The sequence below is a fragment of the Mugil cephalus genome, chromosome 7 (assembly GCF_022458985.1).
Source record: "Mugil cephalus isolate CIBA_MC_2020 chromosome 7, CIBA_Mcephalus_1.1, whole genome shotgun sequence".
NCBI classification, from domain to species: domain Eukaryota; kingdom Metazoa; phylum Chordata; class Actinopteri; order Mugiliformes; family Mugilidae; genus Mugil; species Mugil cephalus.
Window position 1 is genome coordinate 5204209 of NC_061776.1, and position 25120 is coordinate 5229328.

At 41.4% G+C, this 25120-nt stretch overlaps 1 protein-coding gene across 1 annotated transcript in view; it reads left to right on the top strand.

Moving 5' to 3' along the window:
- Positions 1 to 25120, top strand: part of LOC125010894 (receptor-type tyrosine-protein phosphatase N2-like) — a 206381-nt gene that overhangs the window by 58842 nt on the left and 122419 nt on the right. Inside the window, exon 11 of the mRNA XM_047589809.1 lies at positions 5980 to 6059. Within this exon, the coding sequence (XP_047445765.1) occupies positions 5980 to 6059 (80 nt within the window). The remainder of the gene's footprint in view (positions 1 to 5979; positions 6060 to 25120) is intronic.

Below are 25120 nucleotides of genomic sequence, written 5' to 3' on the forward strand. Positions count from 1 at the left end.
ATTATCGACGCTACAGAAATAAACCTGAAGTGAATTGAACTAGAAGATTAATCGAGCACTCGTTGCTGCTCTGAGACAGTGGCTCTCGACCTTTGTGGGGTCCTGGAGCCCGTGCATAGTTCTGATGTCCACTACAATAAGAACATTAAGAAATTAATAGTAGGGGCCTAATAAATAGAAATGGATGCAGATCGTGTTCATCTTGCAGTAACTTTGAACAACGCAACCAGGATCTCTGAATAAAATACAGTAAATTAGAGAAAAAAGTCCTGTTCCCCTCTGTAGTTTAATTAGATAAAGGTCTCGGTCACATTTGAGTAAAATAATCCTATTTCTATAAATGTCATACGATCTGTTTCAAAGCATATTTTATTTTTTCATCGACCTCTTGCAATTACACCACGGACCACTAGGGGTCCACTGACCTTTGGTTGAGAGTCACTGCCTTGCATTAATTATTAAGCTATCCTGTAACATTTATGCTGGATTAATGTGTATTTAAAGAACTAAATCTGTGATGTAAAATAAAAAAAAATAAAAAATGATATAAAAAATGTCTAATCAACCAAAGATTTTGCTGAAGACCTGTGCCCTCAGATATATTATAATATACAGTCAAACTTCATCTTAAGGTTCGGTTCATCTTATAGTGAATAAAAACTGAGCAGGAAGCTGTTTTAGGAGACGCTTTCATTATAAATTCCATTTTCCTTCAGAGGAGGAAGATGTTTTACTCTGATTACTTCTTCTAATTACATGAGCTGGACTCTACTTGAAGGTGTAGAAGGGGCGTCGTCCCTCCTCCTCCTCCTCGGGGTTTATCTTTAATCTGAGCCACTGCACTAACTCCCCTTTATCCGTTTAGCAGGTTGGCTCCAGCGCTACTACACCTCACGCAGCAGCAGCAGCAGCAGCAGCAGCAGCAGCAGATTAGCATAATGCAACAACAAAAAAAAAAACTATCTGTGAACAACGTAGCCGGCGACCTGTGTAACCTCAGCCGCTGAAAACACAACAAAACTTCCCTTTTCTACCAGTTTCCTCTCGGGGGCTCTCAGCCAGAGAGCGGCAGGTTCATGGAGCCTGCAGCAAAAAAAAAAAACATCCAAAAACTGGCAACATATGAGTCAGTGAAGTGAGCCAGGACACAGAAACAAACCTGGAGACTGACTCACACCTTTTGCATTACATTTGGAACAATCCAATGCTGATTAGATAATAGACGGTGAAAAAAAAAACACCATCTCTGGCCTTGGGAGTGTTTTTAGCTGCGGTGGCGGCGGCGGCGGCCTGGTAGCGGCTGAGGGCAGAGAGGCGGGCGGGCGGGCGGGATGGAAGAGGGGATGATGTGGGCGGCTTCTCAGAGCCTCCGACTGTAGCCGGCCGCCGAACAGTGATTGCGTAACCGTCACGGAGCGTAGACTACAGGGTTTTTATTTCTTATTTATTTAATTTTATTATTTATTTTTTTTTTTTTGGGAGGGTTGAGGTGATGTAATGTCTGTCTGAGCTGAAGGGTCATATCAAAGAGCCGCCACTAGGAGGAGAGAGTGGGCCTGAACTGGGCTGAGGAGGAGGAGGAGGAGGAGGAGGAAGACTCTGCTCTCTTTAGCATGGATTTAGTTAAGTCACAGCAGATGTTGGATAAAAAGAAAGGTTCATTCACGGAGCAGCTTCCAAAGACACTGTGTAAGTGTAATCAAATGACATTGGTCGTGTATATATATATATATGTATGTATGTGAGCACTTTGTCTCAGAACATCTTCCTTAAAACACAGACGTGGTACAGAAACGATGAGTAGAGAAAGAATGTAAATGTGTTTAACCCGTCCTCACACCCCGAACATCACCGCCTTGTGATTGCTGTAATATTTCTGGCTGCTTCTCCATCTCCCTAATTTTCTAATTGGTTGTTTCTGATCAGTAAAGATGGACGGTTTCATTGAGGAGGTTCAAAGTGTCGCCACTGTTGAAGGAAACAAAAATGAATCCAACTGCTAAAAAAGACACAACAACAACAAGTATAAAAGAGTTGAACTGGTGAAGGCCACGTTTTAGTGCCGGGCGCATCGATCTAAATATCGACAGTAGCGATACCAAGGCCAGTATCGGTATGGGATCGATACTACCCTGATGAAATCGATACTTTTGTGAGTTTCTCTTCTACACGTCCAGTAAATTCATTTGAACCCAGCTTCTCTCCAAGTCTGTGCGTCAGGAGCTTCTCCATCAACACCTGTAGTAAAAGGTGGATATGGACAGAGTTTAATACTCAGATCCTAACTTTATTTTCCATTGTCCATTCATATTTTTGTTACATTGTTCCTTTTTTTTCTTATTTTGCACTCATTCATTTTTTTAAAAAACAAACAAAACAAATTTGTGAAGAGAATAATTTAAATTTGATACTGTTTTACGTTGTAATTAGTTAAGAAAAACAGGTTCATTTGCCTAAATATTTGTCCTGTATTCAATGATCTTGACATTTCAGTTTCGGTGTCGGCGATACTAGTCCTGTATTTACTTGGATCCCCAGTGTCGCCCAACTTTACTACGTATGCACGAACTGAGGGAGAACTGTCAAGTTTTGATATGGTGGAAAAAGGAAGTTGCCGCATTTTATTAAACTTGGTAAAAAATATCTTTAATCCAACCCTCAGAGGATGGAGGGGAGCTGGAGCGGAGCTGGAGCTAATAGAGTCAGGAAGGCTACGAGTTCTGGGACCGAGCAAAGCAAAAAACTGGATCCTTGAGAACCTGCGATAGCGTTTTAAATATATTTGACCAATAATTACAGAGACGGAAAGAGACTCATTGGCCTGCTGGTTGAACTTTTTATTTTTCCACCTCTACTTTTGGGGAAAGAATAAGTTAATAAAATTGGCCTAAAGTCTTTTTTTAAGTGCGATACTTCATCATATCTGGTTGAAGTCAAAACACTTTCATTATCTTATGACTTCCAGTTTTGCATCTTGCCGTTAAATGTTAGTGGAAGTCAACAGAACAAAAAAAATCTGTTGTAGCAAGTTACAAATTTAATTTAAATAATTACCTCCCTCTGTCATCTCAGCACATTTAGTTATTTTTTAGATTCTTCAGTAGCCAATGGAGGGGAAAAATGCACCATTCTGTCCATCAAGGTGTTTTTATTCTTTCAGCCACAGACCGAGGGCATGTTTTATCTCCTGAAAACATGACGGGGGTTGTTCCTGTTGTCAGTCGCACCATCGGACAAGATGCACTGCTATGTTTTCCCTGTGGTTGGTTCAGTTAAATCAACCATATCCTCTTCATATACAGTAGGGTTAGAGGGTTATTGTTAACCCGAGGGTTATATAAATATCAGACCAAAGTGAATAAATACAGCTGTTTATGAGATATAGTTTAATGGATGATCACCATGTTGGTTTAATAACGTATAAACGCAAATCTTGTGTCTGGATCCGGTGATAAATTAGAGCTTCTTCCTCCCGCTGGCCGAGCGTTTCCAAAGTGGATGTAGCGTCGGTCTTTGTCCTGGGTGGCAGAGGCCGGCTGATGGATGTGTGATCGACTCAGCCTGAGTGATTTTCCCTCCTCGTCACACAAACACACGGAGACTTCGCCCGCGCTGGCTGATGAATCACTTCACAGATGTGACAAATGCATCGGCCTCGTACCTCGCAGGAGAAATAATGGTCAGAAGAATGAGCCGCGGTGCTGCCTGGTGTTCCTGAAGCACCAGAACAGCTTCCTTTGTACTTTATTATTTTATTTGGCTGCTCAGTTTGTGTTCAAAGGGGCAGGGACTTTCACTCGTGTTGCTGCTGATTCCCTGATTTGATTTAAATTTGTTGTCATTTGTTTTGGAGATTTGTTGGATTTCCAGCCGGCCCTCGGGCCTCATGGTTCTCTCACAGCTAGAGCTTCTACCATCTTCTGGATCTCCCTCTTGTTGAACGATCTGCATATATTTGAAAAATCGATCCAGATCTAGATGTATTTTTTTTTTTAAACCCTACATCTAAACAACAGCCTCAACAAATTCCTTTTCTTATTTTTCTTCCAGCAGCTAGCTTCACCAGGTTTTCCTTCTGCGCAGCATTCATTTGGCTAATTAGTTTGTTACTGCACCTTAAACGTTAGAATAATGTAACACTGGCTTCGAGGCAGAAGAACCCCAATTAAAAGACTCAAAAACTGCATTTGAGATGAAAGCTTGTGACCCAGACCTTTAAAAAAGAAAACATTTATCATGGAAACAGCGGCTAAATTAGTGATTGGCAAAATAAAAAAGGACAAGTTTTGTCGGAATAATGAAGAACTTAAATTCCTGTGTGAATCTGTTAGTTTTTCCCATATTTTTTGCCAACCTTTTAACCCCGGGCTCTTCAACGTCTTTCAGGACGAGGACCTAAACTGATGGAGAGATTAAGTAGGGACCTCCTACCTACTATATGTGTTTGCACCTTAAACTAGTGCTATTTATAAATCTACATTATTATTATTATTATTATTATTATTTTCCATTTAATATTGAACTATCCCTTGCCCCTTTAGTAAAATATATTGGATTCATGCTAGTGTGTATTTAAAGAAATTTAAATTAAAAAATATAAAAAAATCAACCAAAAAGTGTGCGACCCCAATACAGGGCCTTAACCCTTAATCATTCCACTGGGTGATATATGGGATGGCAGTAGCTTTTTGAACCAATCAGAGCTCTGTACACGAGTTGTATTTGAGTAAATATGTCGTTTGAGAGCTAATTTTCTTCTGATATAATTGATAAAAGTCATTATAGGATTCAACCAACACATTTTTCAAAGCAAAAAAATCAGGCGAACCCAACAACTTGTTTTTTTTTGTTTTTTTTTTTTAACTGTGTGCCAACTTTGATTAATCAAGAACAATCACACTTAGAGTGATTCTGCCCTTTGTGACAGAAACTCCAGAGTCTTTGCTTTCAAAAGAGACCAAGACCATGAATGAGCTCCAAAATATTCATGAACAGCATTCAGTTTATTTTGGCTACGTCCTAAATAGGAGAGTTTTTTTTTTCTTTTTTCTTTGCAAAAAGGCAGGAATGATAAGAGGTGAAACAGAGGAGGCCGCCCACCATTTAAATCCATCAACGTGGAACCACTTTGAACACATTTTAAACTTGTTCTTTTAAGGAAGGGACCTGCTTCATTAATGATAGCGCCATATTTTATAGCAGCGCGCCCACTGTGCAGTCACTTCCTATAGCGGCACACAATGAGTCTTGGAGGGGGACCTGGTGATATATCTTCCTGCTGGGCTTTTAGTCTGAATTGCAGCAGGAAAAACAAAAAGGTTAATCACATTGGGAAGCTCCGCTTGGCCGCTGACCACCCAGCTCCTCTCTTGTTTCTCCTTCAGTGGTTCAATTCAAGCTGTTTCTTTGGCCTAAACGTTGGAGGATGAAAAAAAAAAAAAAAAAAAGGCAGCTTAAAAACAATTCATACGTCTTTCTCGTCGTCCTTCTTCTCTCCCACACATTTCTGTCCTCCTGAATTTACATCTCTCCTGACAATATGTATTCCAATCACCATATGTTGGATCAAAATGTAAATGTATTTTAAACCCGGCTGCTAGAGATGCATCTGATCTCACGTATCAGAGCGTCCCCTCGTTGATGACCAGCGTCCTCGCATCCTGACCCTCTTTTTTCCTTGCGTGCTTAAATGGCGGCGGGCGGCATTACATTGAGATTCAAGAGGTTATCTCGCTGTGGTGATGGGGATTGCAGCCGCCTAAAGGATCGCCACAGGTTAACGCTCGTTTTTTTTTTTCCTCCCCGCAACCGCCACGTATGGCTGAGCTTTAATGAGCACAAACCCCTTCCCTCCTCCCGCCGCCTGGGAAAACAACTCAGACGAGAAAAAAGAAACTCCTCCTGTGAAGAAACCTGTTTTTTTTTGTTTGTTTTTTTAATTTAAATATGTGAATGTATATGTGTTTGTGTGTTATACAGGGTGGTGGGCCCGGCCGTGACCTTCAAAGTGAGCCCCAACGCTCACAACGTCAGCACCACAGATGTGGCCAACGTGGCAGGTAGGTTCACCACGGCTGAGTGATGTTGTCTTTGCACCGACACCAGACACAGGCCGACCCATTATCGTCGGCTCGCTGATGCACCTGAGGCTCCACGTGAGCGTTTTTCAAAACTTACGGCTCCTCCAGTAAGAAATAAAAATAAAACACTCTCCCGGAGAGCATTCTGATGCTGTACATGGAGTAAATCTGTTTGGTTCTACAGGCATGTTTGTCTCCATGGTGAGGAGTTGTTTGTGAGCCTAAAAAAAAAAAAAAAAAGATCAGGTTGTGTTATTATTGTGTGTTCAGACTAACGGGGAAGTGGGAACACGTCGCATACACAGCCATAGACTATAGAGAAAGTGAAAGCCACAACAGCTCCTCTAAAGCAAAGCCAAAGCTAGCGGAGCTCCACCTGGTGGCTGGAGGCTGCAGTATAGGTCATAATCTCCACCCCCTCTATGTTAGGGGGCGGGACTTGGGCCCAAACTAAAACACTAGAATACCCATCAAATCATTTTGTTTTCGAGGATATTTTCTGATGTTTTATGTAGTTGATATAATGTTGATGCATGTTCAAGTGTCTGTTCGCTTTAGTTATTTTAGCTATTTGACGTTATAAATGATTGTAGTGATTGACAGTTGCCATGACAGCAACTCTGCTAAGATGTGAAACGTGAGGGTAGGACAGTAATAGAGTGTAATCCAACATTACTTTGTAACTGGTGAAGGTAGAAAAAAGACCAAAACCAGTGTTGCCAGATTGAGCATCGGTTTGAAACAAAACTAGTTTGGATTTATTTCCTTCCTGAGCCACTCACAGACTGCTGCAGACAACAAAGACTGTTCTATGCTACCATGTTTTTTTGTTTTTGGTATGTTGCTGTATGATTTCTATGCTTAAACCACATCAGCCTCACTACAGGAACCAGTCTGGGTGGTTGAAACACTAAACAAAGTATCAATCTTATATTTTGAGCTGCTTTTGTGCGCGTCCAGTGCTAGCATAACATTTGGTGTTTATGGGTTATGAGGTCGTGAGAACTATTTGATTACCAGAGCAGAAAGAAGTACAACAAATGATTCAATATGCAGGAGGCACAATAATAGGAACACCTGAGTTAAAAACAGTTAAAAATGTGAAGTTAAACCAAATATTAAGAAAGTTGCACCAGCAGGTGGCAGTAGTCCGTGTCCGTCATTCAAAAATGGGGAATCTAGGAAGAGCTACAAAATTAAATGAGCAGCCTCCCAAAACATATAGTGATCTGCATTCACTGCTTCATCATGTCTCCAGCGTAGCTGTGTTGTTGACTCCTAATTTCGAGGGTGACGAAGAATCTTATTAAATCCTTCCAACAGGACTCTCTTCTCTCTTTTAGTTTTGTTCCTAAAGAGCTCAGTGATTCTGTTTCAAGATCAATCCAACGACTCAGTTAAGGCCGTTCCTTCACATCGAGGGGAATCCAATAATCTTTCGCGGTGCAGTCGAGCGGTAAAGACATCGGGAAGGTCTGTGTGTGTGTGTGTGTTTGTGTGCGTGTTTGTGTGCGCACCTGGCTACAGTGTGACTCCTGGTAATGAGATGAGGGCGTTGATGAAGTGGGGAATAAAGAAAGGAGTGATGTTTGCCATTAGCCAAGCTGTCAGTCCAGACAGAGAGCGAGAGGAGGAGGTGGGAGGGGGGGAGGATTCCCCAGGTCCACTTCTCTCATACAGCAACCGCATTGATGTAATTCATTCCCTAGCACCTTCACCCCAAACCTAATGTACACTCGATTGTTGCATTTGCACCGAAAAGCACAAATGTTAGTATTATGCAACAGTTTGGCCCCCACAACCAGGGCCTTAGCCAGCAGACATGCAAACAGGGCAATGGTCTAGGGCTCCGATCTGGAGGAAAGCCCCCAGAGACAGCTGATATTGGTCCATATCAATGACAATGACGGACCCCTATAGATGCTGCAATGACAACGCGTTGGGAATCCTCCTTAATGGGGCCCCCTTCTAGTGGCTGCTGGCTTTTAGGGGTGTTAGGGTTACGGTTACCCAGGGTTAGGGTTACCCAGGATTAGGGTTACGGTTACCTAGGGTTAGGCTTGCCCAGGATTAGGGTTACCTAGGGTTAGGGTTACCTAGGGTTAGGGTTACCCAGGATTAGGGTTACCCAGGATTAGGGTTACCTAGGGTTACGGTTACCTAGGGTTAGGGTCACTGAGGGTTAGGGTTGCCCAGAGTTAGGGTTATGATTAGTATCAGGGGTTAGTCAATCAGATAATGCTGACATACGTTCGGTGTTCAACGACACAACTTGAACCCCTCTTAGACACTGCAACGGTGACACATTGGGAGCCTCACTGATGGGGCCCCACCTACATCGGGCAAAACGAAGTGAGCCCATCCTTCCCGACACACAAAAAGATGTCCCACTCTGAACAAGTATCAGAAAAGTGTTCAATGCGCAACAACAGCTAACGCTTGTTAGACAGTGGACCAGCTTGAAGCTTCAGACCTCTTGAGACACACCCGTTTAATTTATTTCAGAGGTGTTTTTTTTAAATGATGACACCAATAGTTGTGTACACAGAACACTGTGTCTTCAGTAAGTTAGTTCTGCCGACGACAAGGCTAATTTCTAACATTGAAGAACCAGGATCAATTCTGCTGTCAGTAGAAAATCTTGTTCTTACTAAACTGTGACTATTTTGTATTTAGAAGAGGAAGGTATTATATGTGTCTGTGAACGGGGCCTCCGAGGTGCCTCTTGCCCCCAGAGTGTCTTGAAACAGCCCTGCCCACAACTTAATGAAAACAAGACACACACACACACACACACACACACACACACACACACACACACACACACACACATTTGGATAAACTCTCCAAATCACCTGCTCTGGTAAATTGGTTCCTGTCAAAATAACTTCCACGAGAAGCTCAGTGTCTATTTATTTTTTCTTCTTATTGCTGCTTGATAATTGCAATCCCACCTCTACACACACAGACACACACACAGGCACACACTTTGCTGCCGATTACGCAACGGCTCCTCTCCTGTTTTTAAGTGCTATTGTTGGGCGTTCTCATTTCCCGCCCACCGAGCCCGAGCCACCGTCCACCGGCGGGGGTCACAGACTCGAGCCTCGGCTGTTATTAGCGTTTGACGGAACGTTCTCTAAGTGAAATATGGCGTCCTCTCGGCTAAAGTGCAACGGTGTGGGCGGGCCCTCTTTAAAGCGTCGTTTGTCATATTCAACTAGAATATCAATCCATCCCAAAGCGTACATTAACCCCCCTCCTTCCCTTCTCCCTTCTGTGATGGTGCTTTTCTGAAACATTAAGCTTTACAGAGGCATTGTAACAACGTCGTTTTATCATCGTTTGTAGTCGATGGGCAGCGTCCTGTCTCCTTTGTCACAAACTCGTGCATTTGGGGTTGTGGCAGTTTGTGTTAACAAATGGTTCGGTCGGATGTGAGACGTCGGTGCGTTGCGGAAAAAACGCTCAAACAAGGAGGAGGAATTCATGAGGTGGTTTTGTTGGTGGCTGCTGAGTGAACTGTGTCAAGGAAAATAATGGAGGGACGGAAGCATTGTAACCTGAGAACGAAAGCCTGGCCGGTAATATCTCCAGGAGATATGGGAACGTTCTATGTGACCTGAATACTGGATTAAAGTAGACGGGATGGTTTTGTTTCAGCTTCAGAGTCAAAGGAAAGATGGGTTATTTCTCTTTCAGACTGGTATTTATTAAGGCTTCATATTCAGTGTTATCATCTGTAATTCTGCATTTTCTAGGGATGTGTCCATCAAGTTTTTATTTTTGCCTCCCAGTCCGATCCTGATCCAATCCCATGTTGTGTATTTTCTGGCTGAAAATAAATAACTACAAAACCCCATCTTTTTTTATAAGTGCCTGACTCGACCTTGATACCAATAAAAGCGTCCCCCTTTTTTTTAAGGCATATATTAAATATAAGTGTATAAAATATGAAATCTAAAGATGTGAGTGACATTTATTTAAAATGTATGTATTCCTTTACAGTATGTACATATATTATCACGATCAAGAGTCGTCCTGTCGTTTGTAGTTTATATTTGATATATAACACTAATACACATGAAACTACTTATAGAGGGGATGCATTAACTTCACTACGGCCTTGGGCCACCCCACCCCGAGTGACAAAAACACAGTGAATGTATCACTAAATACAGAGAAACCGGGAAAATGTGGATTATCAGATCAAATTAAGGACGGTTGGACTCGACAATGATCCATACGAACTAGTATGGATTTGGAAAAGTGGATTAGCCTCAGTTTCAGTTACTATAAGTTAATTTTAGTTAATTTCAGTTACGATAAATAAGATGCTAACGCTAAGAGCTTTACTGAGAAGTAACAATACTGTAGCATTAAAAGGATGAGGAGGAGTGATCACAAATATTCAGTTTATTGAACGTAGCTTAAGAAGTAACTTAAGGTCTGACTTCATCAAAAAATACAGCATAAATTAATACTACCTGACACTAAAGGTGAACCACAACACCAGGTTTCTGTGTCTGGATTCCAGCTGTTTCTTCTAATTCATGGATACATTTACTGATATCTGTAAAAATATAAAATAAATCTCTGACTGCTTTTCAAATCTGTTGGTTCAGTCAAAAAACAACAACAACAGCTCTTCACCTTTTGTTAAACTCATTTTATAGTTTAGATGCAATTAAATGATTCAAGCTAACGCTGCTAATCTCCATGTTCAACTGTCACTTCCTGCCACTCACTGCCCGTAACCATGGAGACCTCAGCTAGCTGTGATGTCACGTACAGTACATTCCCTGTGAAATAGCACATTTTTTATTTTTATAAAATTGCAAAGTAGATAACACTTAAACTTATACTTCCTCAAATTTAAGATATTTTTAACTATTATTATAACTACTAGCCGAGCAACAAATCAATTACACATTTATGAACCACTGTTTCTACCTTTCTGACATGTGATTGGTCAGATTTTTTTAAATGTCACGTCAAAAGTTCCCATTATAAATCCCATAAAATTCCAGTTTTATCAAATTATAACGTGTTCGATGAAGTTCAAATTCTTTAATTTACTAGTCAACACGCAGCAGTGACTGGAGTCTAGTTTAAAACCAATCACCTCAGAGCTTCTGGCGGCGGATTGATCCTGACCTCCACCTCCGGGGGCCAAAAGGTCCGATTAACGCGGCCGTGCCGACCAGACCCCGTGTTGCATTTTAAGAAGCCGCGTTACCACTTCTGTCACGCGCGTACGCCCATTGTGAGGGCCCGCGGGAGGAGGGGGGGGCCCGCCGGGGGCCATTGTCGATCGTGGGGGTGGATGTCAAGATGGTGGGCAGCGAGGTTGCGACCCCCATTGTCAGGCCCGGGGTGGGCGGGGGGACCCGGAGGCTACTTCCAGCGGTGCGTCACGGCCGTGAGAACGGGACCCCGTGAATAGGCCGGGGGTCAGGGTCAGGACAGCGGGCAGCACAATTAGCGCTTAAAGCAGAAGGAGAGCAGCTGAGAGGAGACTTATCCCCGCTCCGTCTGTTCGCTTGACTTTCTTATCCCACCAGCACTTGGTTTTTTACATACATGCTAATCATGCCCCTCCGTGTGAGGGCAGATACTCACACATGCCCCAAAGCAAAGCCCTCCACTCCAGTTGATCTGTTGATCTCCCTCCCAGCGCCGTCTTCTTCTTCCAACTTAAACCATCCCCTTTGTTACCGGGAGACAAAGGCTTGAAGCTCGGTCGCTTGATTTTTTCTTTTTTCTAACCCCTGAAAGTTAAGATTTGTGTGTTGACATGTAAATAATTTTCTGGCGTAGAGGTCACTATCAGTTTAATAAGTCAAAAAGACAATGTCCCCGTGGAAACGTGACACCAGTGAATGCGTCATTTAAATTGCTAATTGATGGGAAAATAAAGTGATGGGAAATTACTGATGATTCAGCCAAAAAATAACAGAAAATACACAGAAATGTTTCACATAAACACAGTATTTTCTACTGCGGCTGCTGCAAACGAGTCCTAAGCGACTGGTTTTTAATATCATTTCCTCCGTTTTCATGTGGTAACTTGTTAATTTCCTCCCATTTTCTCAAGATCTCAAGTTATTTTCAGATTACGACCAAAATGATAATCGTGTTTATTTTGATCAATATTGTGATCACGATTATTAAACACGATTATTCATCACGTTAGGGGGAAACATCTGTATTTTATTGCACTACTTTTAATCAAACAACATGTGAACAGTTTCCAGTGAAAAATGAAGCTTTAAATAAATGAAGCTAATAAATGCTTAATAATATAACAATACAGAAGAATTTAAACTTTACCGAGGGCTAACAGAATAAATATATGTTCAGTGGAACTCAATGGAAATAATTACAAGGCGATAACATTAGGCTCAGGCCTACGGGTCTTTGGAAGGAAACACCAGCCCGTCAACGAAGCTTCGTCTCATGACATGATGACTTGCTCTCATCAGTTATTTAGGCAGCTTAATGAAGCTTTAACCACGCGTTTACCCTCTGGTGGTTGGCTTGACTACTAAAACTGCTTGATTAGATATGCAGCAGAGCGTTTTTAAATGTAAATATCACAGCCAACATCGTGATCACGATTAAAATTCGATTAATGATTAATTGTGCAGCCCTGAGGTATTTATCTGATTATCTGGAGAAAGCTAAGTTGTGGTTTCTCAGGATCTCCTGATGTATCGTGATGTATCAAATATGAAAGCACAAATCAATCGTGTCACCTTAATGTTATTACTGCGTTATCGTGCATCCGTCAGTCACATATAACGTAACTCTCGCATTCAAGATCTCGCAAAAACAAAGGAAATTAACTCGTTATGACATAAAAACAGAACACATGACCGCTCAGGGCCTCCGTAGTTTGACTTACTTCATCACAGTAGCAGCGGGTGATACTGGGAATTTCTGTATTGATCTGATACCAAGTAAATACAGGTCTAGTATCGCAGATACCGATACTTTTTACTTGAAAAGTGATGAGGATTGAATAATTTTCGCTTTAGTTTTAGGTTTATTATTTAGTCAAATAAACCTGTTTCCATTAGCTAATTACAACATAAAATAATTTAACAGTGTAAAATTAAACAATTCCCTTTTACTACACACAATTGTTTTAGAAAATAAGTCATTAGTGCAAAATAAGAAAAAAATAACAATGTAAACAACACGGCAACAATGGAACATAAAGTCAGTTGAGCAAATAAGTAAACGAAAGCATTCAAGAAAGTTCATTCATTTTACACCGATTCCCAGGACCGACTCCATTTCAATAACAGCATCAGTTCCAGTTGTGTGATGCTGCTGTGACACTAGGATCTGAATATCAAACTCTGCCCATATCCACCTTTTTACTACAAGTGGAGAACCTCCTGCCACATGAACTCAGTGAGGAGTAATTCACTGGACGTACAGAAGAGAAACTGTAACAAAAGCATCGATCTCATCACGCTACTATCGATCCATTACCGATACCAGCCTTGGTATCGATACTAGCCCTACCACACAGCGGAGTTTTGTCGCCTTTGAGAGCAAATTCCATTAAAACAGAAGATTTTGACGCTACAGCGACATGATTTTGGTTCATGTCGGACCTAAAATAAATAACCGCACAACATCAGCTTTAGCTGAAGCCTGGTACCGACCCAGTCATCCAGTGATTTGACCCCGATACCGACCTGGACATCCCTACTTAAGGGACACGATACACAAAAGCAACAGGGGGTTGATTTCCAGTTTCCAGGCCTGTTGTGTGGACTCACAGTGTGTGGACCTTGTTTTTCTGTCAAACAGAAATCACTCTGATTGGCCGTTCAGCTCAGACAAGCGGAGCACAAGAGGAGAAACTCCAGTGACCAAAGTAAACACAAAGTTCATCTTCATTTTATTGAACATTCAAATATAAGAACTTTCAGGGGAACATGATTACCTAAAATAATTCAGTAGCTCTTTATTTTTCTAAATTTTTTATCCTGAAAGTCAAATTTCTTTTGTACAGTTTTCTATTTTTCACATTTTTATTTTTTAAGTGCTTTGTTTTGTATCAATAAGCAAATAGACCAAAGTCAAATTCACATATACTTGACCAGTAAAGCTGAGCTTCTATTGCAACTTTCATAGTACCCAAGGCACTTTACATTATAATATAATCATAAGTAATAAGTGTAAAGAGACGTACAGGGGAAGGACGGGTGAAGACAAACGGACAAAAGGGAAGACAAACTAAGAGTTATGGGGAGAAGCCACGGTGGAAAAGTGGGTCTTCAGAGATGATTTGAAGGTGTCCAGGGTTGTTCCATTTCCCTGGAAGAGTTATTTGCTTTCATGCAGTTTTGAGATGTATGTACCAGCTGCTCCTTGGTTGTAGTCGATATGTTGAGGCCACATTAGCCTTCATTGCCGATGGTTCTTTGACGTTGGCTTGTGCTCACACCTTCTGAAGTTTCCACAAACTTCACACAGATGTATCATTTTTCTTCACTACATATTTTCGATGACTTTTAATGCTTTCACTCATGTGCGGCATCGCTACTCGTTACCCTTGACCTTTCGCAGAACCACACCACCAAACGGTCATTGTCCAATCATACATCCTAGCAACCGTTGCTATGGAAACAAGGTCCGTCAAGCTGCCGACCTGCGTCAAGCTAAATGGTGATGCAGTGTGTCTGTGGCGTGCGTAACTCGGACACTAGGTACCACGAAAGTGTAGCAGGAGTGGAACCTTAAGTGGATCAAGCTAAATGTCAAGGAAATAAACAAGCATACATACGTCTGCTCCAAGGTGAGGCTATAATGGGCTAAAGCCTTAGCGATGGCTAGCTAGCTAACGTCGAGCTAGGAAGATGCTCATATTTACAAAACTGTATATCAAAGTTATGGTTACTATTGGCAGATATTAGTAATAGTAGTGCCTAACTAAGGTTAGTTAACTTAATATTAGCTTGCTAGCTAGCCAGTTCACATTCGCTAGCTAACTTTAGAGCTCTCTCTACCGCTACGTTTCGTCAGTTTACATCAAAGTGGACAGTGTATATGTACATGTACTCTGTCTTGTACATTCCTGCCCTCGTACTGCATTTGAAAAAATATAAACGATGATAACTTTCTTCTTCTTGAGCACTTGACCAGTAAATATTAAAATAAACTACTCGAGAACAAAAAATGTTGAATACTTTAGTTCTTCCACTTAAGTGCGATGCTTCTTCTAAACTTCCACTTAAGTACTTGTACTTTTACTCAAGTCTTGGTCTCTCGTGCTTTATACATGTCTGAAACTTCCTTCCAGATCCAGATGATTGTGCGGACGTAGAGTTTAGGCATCAGTTGCATCCCGGCCTTTTCTTTCTTTCCTTCCCTCGACTTTTCTCCCTCCTCGTCTTCTTCCGTCTGAGTGGATTAGCATAGATCTCGTACGCTGACAGGACTGACCTTCACTGCAGCTAAACACTTGTCAAAATGCCAAATGTAATTACTGAGCTCTTTAGGTCAAAGTAATGTGTTTCATCCACCTCACTTCGCCGCCGTATTGGCGTGCGGGCCCTCGGACCTCAGCCTGCAGCCTCCAGTCTCGCCGCCCCAGCTCCTCCCTGCATGTGTTGGCCCGTGTCACAACAAAGCCAGGAAAACGTATCCGTAATTATGCCTAAGTAATGTTGGTCAAATTGTCGTCCGCTGTACAGTTGGACGTCTCCCGGTGACTTTGTCGGCCTATGCGCTGCCAGATCCTGTGATTATGGACAATTTAAAGTTATCTCCCCCGAGCTGCGGAGTGCTTCTCCACCGCTGCCTTTTCAAAGGTCGTCATCATCACCGCCATTACCGCTCGTCTGCAAATTGCACGTCTTGAAATTGTCAACTCTGCTATGCTGCCTTGACATCAGCCGTCTCTCGCGGGAACCCTTCTAATTTACTTTTAACGGTGAAAACGCACGGCTGCAACATTTAGTTTTTAAAATCGTAACTTGGTGCTTAACTTTCTTTCCGTGCGAGGTGTTCAGATGTTTCTTCCTACGCTTATAATTAACCTCCTGAGATCCAAGCGTTTATCTGGTCGTTTTTTATCTCCAAGGTATTTGGGATTTGGGGGAAAACTTAGCATCATCTTCGAACAGGAAGTAGGAAACATGTCTTCATATGTGGACACTGGGATTATTTCATTATTTATATCATTAAAAAAAAGCCACCAACTTGTGACAAAATATAAAACAGTTTATAGAATTGCAAACAATGAAGTCCCAACGTCCTCAAACGAGTACTTTCTAATTAGCAAAAGTTGCTAATTTGTTAACTTTGCGTGTCATATCAAACTAGAAATATTAATAACCTTTGCTACCACTAGATGGCAGATTAAAGCGTCCACTAATGAGGACAGTGGGTTTAAATCGAGCAGAATAAGCTGCAATAAAATCCTAAAACTTAACGTCCCCGTATGAGGACGCAGGGTCTCAGGAGGTGAACACCACTCACAGGTTTGGTGTCAGCGCCGTGTGGAACTCCTGTAATTGCTCCCATTGATTGACAGAGTGATTGCATTGGAAACAGCTCTGGCTTTGGGATCCATCCAGCCTGCAGGAGCAGGCAGATCTATTTCAGTTAACTTTCTTCCCACTAATCGGTTTTCATCGCACACCGAGAGGCTAATCGATTCTAGAGGTTTCTCTCACCTGTTGCAAAGAAAGCAAAGAATCAAAACAGGAGTGGAGAGAGGAGGAAAAAAAAAAAAAAAAAAAAGACCAGGGTTTGCTGTTGCCGGTGTTCGGTAGTGACGCAATCTTATCTCCTCGCCTGTCGTCGTAGCAGAGCTGGAGGCGTTTTTGTGAATTCCAAGATGTCTTATCCGCCGCAGCTCCAGAGTCACCTGTGGTTATTTTGGTCCGACTTCAGAGAGAGCTGAGAGCCGCTCGCCGTCCTCTGGAGCTTTGCGAGCATCTGTGAGTCCCGAGCAAAAGAGGAGGGATGGGGAGGAGGACTGAGCATGGAGGAGGGAAGGAAGGACGGAGGGAGGGGTGGGAGGGAGGAAGGGAGGGGAGGACACAGGTGCTTGTGCCGAGTTTGAGTTTGCGCAGCGGTGCAACGTGATCCCCGAGCCAACCGCGCAAGCCACCCTGCCAGCCTCTCAGCCAAGCAGCCCGGCCTGATTTCCCCCAGCGCTGGCACCGGCCTGCTGGCGCCGCCAGCCCTCCGCTCCCACTCCCGCAGCTGGCAGCATCTCTGCTAGTTGGCCTCGGCTCCTGACGTTCACTGCGGGGCTGGCAGACCTCTCCCAGATGGCCACCTTGTAGAGAAGCCGGCTTGGCGCTTGCATCTCTTTTACATCATTCCCTCAGCTACAGAGCTGCGGTGGAAGGAGGGAAGGATGGAAGGAAGGATGCAAGGAAGGAAGGATGGAGCTTCTGTTGGCCGTGCTGAGGCATTTCTGTACGTGAGATGTGGGAGTGCTAAACTCCGCTGCAGCTGTCACCCTCCTTCAGGAAACCGGTGACATTTCTGAGACTGGAAAAACACACAGATACTTAAAAATAAAAGGTGTCCTACGGCCCCCGAGTCGGTGCACGCACACCTGCGCACAGGCATTTTTAATTTAAACCTGAACGGGCTCGTAATAACCCCATCTTTTACTCCGAGTGTGACAGGACAGTGTCAAGGTGCCTCTCTGCTTCATATTTTATTTATCATCTAATTTAAATCTGACTACATTTTCTATCATTTATATCCCGCAAACTCTGTAATCCCAGCTGAACGGAAGAACAGGTCTGGACCTCCCAAAAACCTGTTAGCGCTAAGGCTGAATAATTTAATAATCCGTTTTTTTTTTTTTTTTTTTTTAAATCATTGTACAAGAGTAAAATCCTCTGGTATAATTTTCTTAATATCCTCAGAATTAATGAGCGTGTCTGTGCTCCTAATCGTCACTTTTTCACTGTTTCTTCCCCTGTTTCCTCCTCGTTGACACAAAGTGTGACATACTGTACCTGTAATATCACAAAATGACAGTCTTTGAAATGTTAAAAGGGATTTTAATGGTGTTTTGGGGGTGCGTCCACCTCTCGGGTCGGCTCGTCTGGGCTGGCGTGAGCCCGGTTAAGTAACTAGCATTTACCTGCTGTGTTTTTAGAAGAGCCCTCAGACGACAGAGGTGTCAAGGCGGCAGCGTTTCGACCTCTCGTCATTTACATAAATGTTGTCTAATCGTGGCCGCGCCGCTCGATCAAACACTGAACTCTGGTCCGTGAACCGCAGAACAGCAATAAATGCCAGAGGCCACACTCGCTGCCTCGCTCCGCTTTCGATTAGATTATTTCCTGAAATCCTCGATATTTTTTGTTGCATGACGCTTTTTTCAATCTGTTCAAGCTGTTATTCTCACTATTAGCATCCATTTAAAAAACAGGGAATCTCCAGCGAATGGACCGTCCTAGCTGTCCCTCTATGTTGATTGGTTCTGAGCTGGTCACGTGTTTCATGGGCGCCATGTTTGCTACATCTAATCAATATTCACCCATAGAGAAGTGGTAGTAACAGAGAATGAAGTTGGATTAAAAGTTAAAATATGCCACAGTGCTCAGCCTACGGCTCCAGCACAGGATCAGGAAAACAAACAAAAAAGGAGAAAGTTATGGAGCAGAAGATTAGAAGAAAGAACTGGATGTCAACTGATTTCTACCTATTATGTGATGAGGTAAATGTCAATGTCTCTCTTTGACGTTTGTTAAGATTTTAAATAGGAAAAATAAAGTCACACCATCATTAATGTGAACCTTGATCTCAGAGACGTCACTTTACACATGAATGAAGTTTGAAGCTAACCTAGCCTTATGCTAACCTTATGCTAGCTAGTTATCTAGACTAAAAGCTTAGAAAAATAGCAGCTAGCGTCATATATACTGTGAAACCCATGAGTTCATGTAATTTATGTCCATGTAGATGGACACATTTAACTGACATGTAACTTTACCTCAGTTACTACTAGGTTATTATGGCTAGCGTGCTAATGCTATAATGATAATACTAAATAACACTAATACTAGTTTAATTTTCACTATTTCTGAGTATTTCTAATTTTTCTGAGTAATTTCAACCTTTTAACGATGATGGATGAACACAGAGACTGAGGAGAAGGTAAACACAGCTCCATGACTGATGAGGTGATTGGGCTACAAAGCATTTTACAGGCTCATATTTAAAATATGTAAAGTAAGTAGATGCTGGGATATTTAAGTGAGGACCTTTTACACACTGACAGACGATGGCGATAACATTTATAGGCCCGTTAATGGAGAAAATAAGACATTTATTTCAACATAGCACATCCGCCCCATAGGGTTACACTGTAGAATCTAACCTCTGATGTAGCAAACATGGCGCCCGTGACCAGACTCTCTCTAATATAAGGCTCTGGTCTCTCTAGTGGCCATGTTGCATGTCGGTACCTAGAGTTACTCGTTGTGGACTGCAGGTAACCGTTGCTATGACGTTACTACGATGTTCTGCGGTGGCGAACGCTCGTCTCTCCGCTCAGACTTTCAAGACCTGTGCGTCCTCAGTTATTCACAGACTCCAGACTCTAAAGCTGCCTGTTGCTCTCCCCTCTCTGTCTGCGTCTTAGCCGCCCTGGACCCGGAGCCTCATTTTTAGCCGAACTTCAAGATGCCTGATGAGATGTAGAGGCAGACAGCCGCATTGATTGGCCCCTCTTGAGCACACAGGCCTTGATTACAACCGCACTCAAGTGCCTCCTCCCCTCATCCCCTCGGTTCCCCCCTCTCTCCTCGGCCTTGTTCTCCTCGTCTCTCCACTTTCCCATGATTTCTTTCGCCTACAAAGAGAGAGAGAGAGGGAGAGAGAGGGTGGATGAGGATGAACTGCTGAGGAGAGAATAGGAAGGAGCAGATTTACCGCTGCGTGCCTCTAAACCAGGGAAGTAGAACAGTGTGAGGATGGAGCCGATGGTCGGACGGGATGAGGTTTTAAAATGGTGGCGGCTCACGAAACGTTTGAGTGTTGGACACGGTATCAGTGGCTGGGTTTGAAATGTCGATTGATTTGAGAGATTTGAGTCATAAGTTCCTCGGATTCTTCTCTGTCAACTTGTGAGACTGGTTTTGAGAAATCTCAGTGAGACCACGAGCAAAAATGTTTTTTTCTGCTGTAAAGTTTTTCATCGTTACAGATTAAAGTGGAATAAAGCTTTTTTTATTTATTTTTTATTTTTTTATAACCTCATTTACTCAAAACCCATAAAATCCAATACAATTCACAAACATATAAACACTCATTCAAACCAGATAAATAACGAACAAAATAAATAGAAATATGTATAAAAAAAAAGTTTAAAAAAAAAGATTAATTTAAAAAAAAAAAAAGTAAGTAATGTAGCAGTTTTCCGGGTCTAAACCATGTTACCAGGAGCATAGAATAAAATTAAAAACTAACATAAATAAATAGCTTCTCTTCTCTCCACTCAGACAAACAAATACTGTATATGAGTAAAAAATAAAAACTAAGTCAGTAAAACTAAATAAACAGACAAATAGAGAGATAAACTATTTAATTTAAATTGAAAATTGACAATTTAAAATAATCAATTACCAGGCTCCATATTCTCAAGAAAAAAAAATCAGATTTTAATTGTATTTTGTTATTTTTTTCTTATTATTCCATTATATTGTGGGCAAGTTTAGGCTTTTACCAAGATAAGGTGACCATCTTCCTTCCAATCAATAAGAATATAAGTAAATATATAAATATATTCTTTCTGATTCCCACTGGGGTCAGGCCTGGGCGGGGATTAAATATGGTTAATGTCCCACTCAAACACATATGCTCCGTCCACACCTGTCTTTAAAAACTCTAAACTATCTGGATGCAGGTCAGACATGTTTATTCATTCAAAGGTTTTTATATAGGAAACGAGATCTATTTATTTAGCTCTACCTCAGATGTTCATACGTATCAAACAGAGTACTTTTAATTAACTTAATCAAGACACCAGTTTATTACCTTCATAGGTCCTAAGTTATAGAGCAAATACTGGTTTTAAAAAGCATTTGAAAAATATCTAATTATCTATTATCTACCTGAATTTTGATGTTTTTTCCCCTTCCTGCTGGTGATCTATATTTATTATTATATAATTATATTATTTTCATTACTTCTCTGTCTTTTGGAATCATGTGTAGTTTCTTTGTTTATCCTGCATGTAACATGTATTTTACATGGCTAGATGTGGATCAAAATCTGTAAAGGCTTCGTTTCTTCCAGATTTGTAACATAATTTGTGTTAAACTAATGAACTGAAACTAGAACTATAGGAGTGAGGCTTTAATTACAACAACAATCTGGTTTAACATAAAATCTACTTTCTGATTCAACTTGATCCAATATCGGTTAATAACATATGATGGATGTGGACATTTGATTCTGTTAAAACGATGCGCTGCTGTGATCCTATAGGTTCATCACATAAAGCTGTTTAAAGATGCACCAACAACAAACCGAAAACCCCCCGAGAGTTAAAGCCGACTCAGTCTCCACCTAAAACACAAATGTGTTCTTCCTGATTGACTGATGTTGTCTGCACGCTTTTTATTTATTCTGCGTAGAAACCTCGGGGGACTGAACTCATACTGAGTAATGCTCCGTGTCCTATTTATCCTGCAGAGGGAAACCTGTCTCAGAGTCAGTGTAAACAGATTCAGCAAACAGAACACTCTGACTTTATGTTCGTTTGTCCAAAAACATATCAGCTGCTACCGGGTAGAACTAGAAAAAAAAACAAAAACAAATAAAAATAACAGCCCACAATAATATTCAGTATCGTTAAACTATTCTATTCATTTCTTTCACAGCCTGAACTTCAAAGTTTTCATAAATAGTTTGAACCATACAACTCCAGGAAAAACTTCACACAGGTCGTCTCTGAGGTAACTCTCTAAACAAAGACCTGGACACACCTCAGGATTTTAAAAGGACGACATATCACACACACACACACACACACACACACACACACACACACACACACACACACACACACACAGCAGCATCTTATTAGTTATTGTGAAACGTCTCGATGAGTTAGAGCTGGGTGGTATCACCCAAAAATTAATTTTTTTTATGCATAGTCACGTGTTCACAGCATTTTCTACTGGTTGACAGAGGAATTGATGCAGTAGATTGACTGAGGATGGACTATTTTACTGTGATGATGAGTAAATATTGTAGAATAATCCCACACTCATAGTGAAACAGGTTTTCATGAACCTGTGTTAGAACTGATGTGGAAACCTGGGACATTTACAGCTCAGAGATAAATAATAATTAAATACTATCAAGATGAAATGAAGAAACGGGGACAACTGATTTATTTTGACATATTTATTGATATTTAAACATACTTAAACTGCTGTTGCTATGAAATGACAATAGCAGTGCGACCATGTTACCGTAATAATTGTAGTGTGCACGCAACATTTTTTTTTCTCTCACTCATAAAAAGGTAAAATTGGGGACATTTTCCGGGACAGCTTTTCGTTCTGCCACTTAATTTTTTCGAACCTTTCCATCTTCACCACGCCTCACTGTGAACCGGTTTACCACCCAGCCCTGAAATGAATCTGGAAGAATCTTAAGATCAGATCTGTAAATATCTCAGAATCTGATTTCTCTTCCTCAAGTGATTTGTTGCATAAACATTGTTGGATGTTGGGTTCTTACCCAGCGTTCTGCAGGTCGTCCAGGTCACACAGGATCTCAGGCTCCATTCAGACCTTTATCACCCAAGAAGAACCCAACATATTGACATACAGTTTTGTGTAGTAGTGTGTAAGCATTGAAAACAAAAGCTCCTCTCATGCTGCTGCACCTATTTTTATCACAAAACTAAAAAGGACGATCAGCGAGCCTCCACGTTCACGTTGGTAAAGTGGATCAAACATTTACTTTACCAGTAACAGAAACGGCAGATTTAATAGGACGATAAACATCTTCAGCGACGTGTGGAAATATTTCAATCTCCGCGTGTCCTCAGATAACACTCGTCCGTCTCTGAGCCGGATTTAGTTTATGCGACTTATCAGTATGTTCCTGCAGCAGTGTGACAAAGATAAATTCCTGCAAATTGTTTATATTCAGTCTGTAGATTTAGTGTTTCAGATCAGAGATTGAAGTTGTTTTGTGCGAGCAGGGTTTCCTCTAACATCCTGATGGATACTTGTCAACATAAAGCTGGAATTTGTACCTCGCACAAGCGGGAGTGCGCCTTATTTTTGTGACTTATCTCTATCTTTAAAGTGCACCTCCGAGTTGAAATGTCCCTTGCTGTTTCTGGCAGTGCCTGTCTGCAGCACCGTGTTTCATGTTGAGGAGAAATGAGAGACAAAGGCGGTTGAGAGCTTCAAAGGCTGTGGGTGACATTTAGTGCTCAGTATCTTCAAAGACCAGGCCCTCTTTTGTAGTTTTTCTTTTTGTGTATAATTAATGTAGCCCTTCCTACGGATTTTTCTTTTCCCCTTTCTTTCTCTTTGCCTCCTCTTTTTTTTTTTTTTTTTTTTTTTTTGGAGCTGGATTAGAACAGCAGATTAAGGAAGTGCACCTTAATTTTCAATTTGCATTCTGTGGGACTTCAAACTGCAGCTGCCGACGAGATTTTCCCGGCTGAGTGCGGCGTTCAGGAGAGTTTAGAGCGGGTTGGGGCGGGTAACAGGAAAAGGAGAAGAGGCTGCCCCATTTTCACTTCTTACTCGCTGCTGGTGGCTAGGCTAGTTAGCTGGTGTCTGTTAGTGTTTTAGTTGGGGAGAGGTGTTGGTTGAAGTGTAGTTGCACGTCCCATCATTTCTTACCTGCTGGTGCTGGCTAGGCTGGTTAGCTGGTGTCTTCTTGCTGGTTGCTAGTTGCTGGATTGCAACACCTTATCCTGTGTGTTAATCAATAGTATTTCCTTGACAAGAGCATTAAGTCTGAAGAAATAGATTTAAAAAAGGGGTTTGTGTCATATGTGTTGGTATAGGTGAAAATTTGGGGATTTTTGACTAAAACAAGACAATTTCAAATTCAAACTGTCAAAGAACATCTCTTCTCCTGGAGATTTATTGTGCCAGCTTAAAAGTCTTTGCATCCTTCAGAATTTTATGCATTTCTCGTTTTAAAAAAAAAAAAAAAAAGTGGATTCAAGAGTGGATTTTCACACAAGCCCTGAAAGTAGACAAAGAAAACCCAATTGAACAATTTAAACAGAAATATTAAACTTGTGCATTTGTTTGTTCAGGAAAATGGGCCAGTATTGCATGTCTGTGAGGCCACCTGTTCAGGAGGGTTTCCAATAAATGTAATAGGACTCAAGTGTATTTCAATTCATTTTATTAAAAATAATAATAATAATAATAATCAGGGATTTGTCTCAGTCTGATGTTTTCGGTTGCTCATCAGGCTGGAAAAGGTTAAAAAACCATCTTTAAAAAGTTTGGAATCAACAAATCCATGATCAGGTTTTACAGGCTGCACTGTTTGTGTTGCTGTTGCTGGAGAAATTGGAAAAAATGTTGACATGTGACATGTTTACAGCCTCAAAGTACGGTACACCCATGCTCTAATGTTCGTTACTTCTGTACTGTTTAGCAAAAGTACAGGGTAAGGAGCCAAAGACTTGAACCTTGAAACCGTTAAAAGACATACGTGCCTGATTTGCTGACCCAAGCTAACTATTTGTGTGTCTGTGCTATGTAAAGCACAAAAAAAAAGGCAGCTAGGCTCTTAGAGTTGGAAGTAGAGTATTTTAAGAATTGAAGAAGCTTCTCGGATGAAACGTCTTCTCAAACTATACAAGTCCAGTTGCCTTTTTTAAGCACCTTTTGGAATATTTTATTTGTTCATAGAGTTTAGCTAATGCTCTCATTCATTCATCACCATCAGCTTAGAGTATAGAGAATAAGAAAATACCATCAACGCCATGTTGAGTTCATCTGATGCTCTAAACCCACTATCAGCCCGGTGAATTTAGTGGTAGG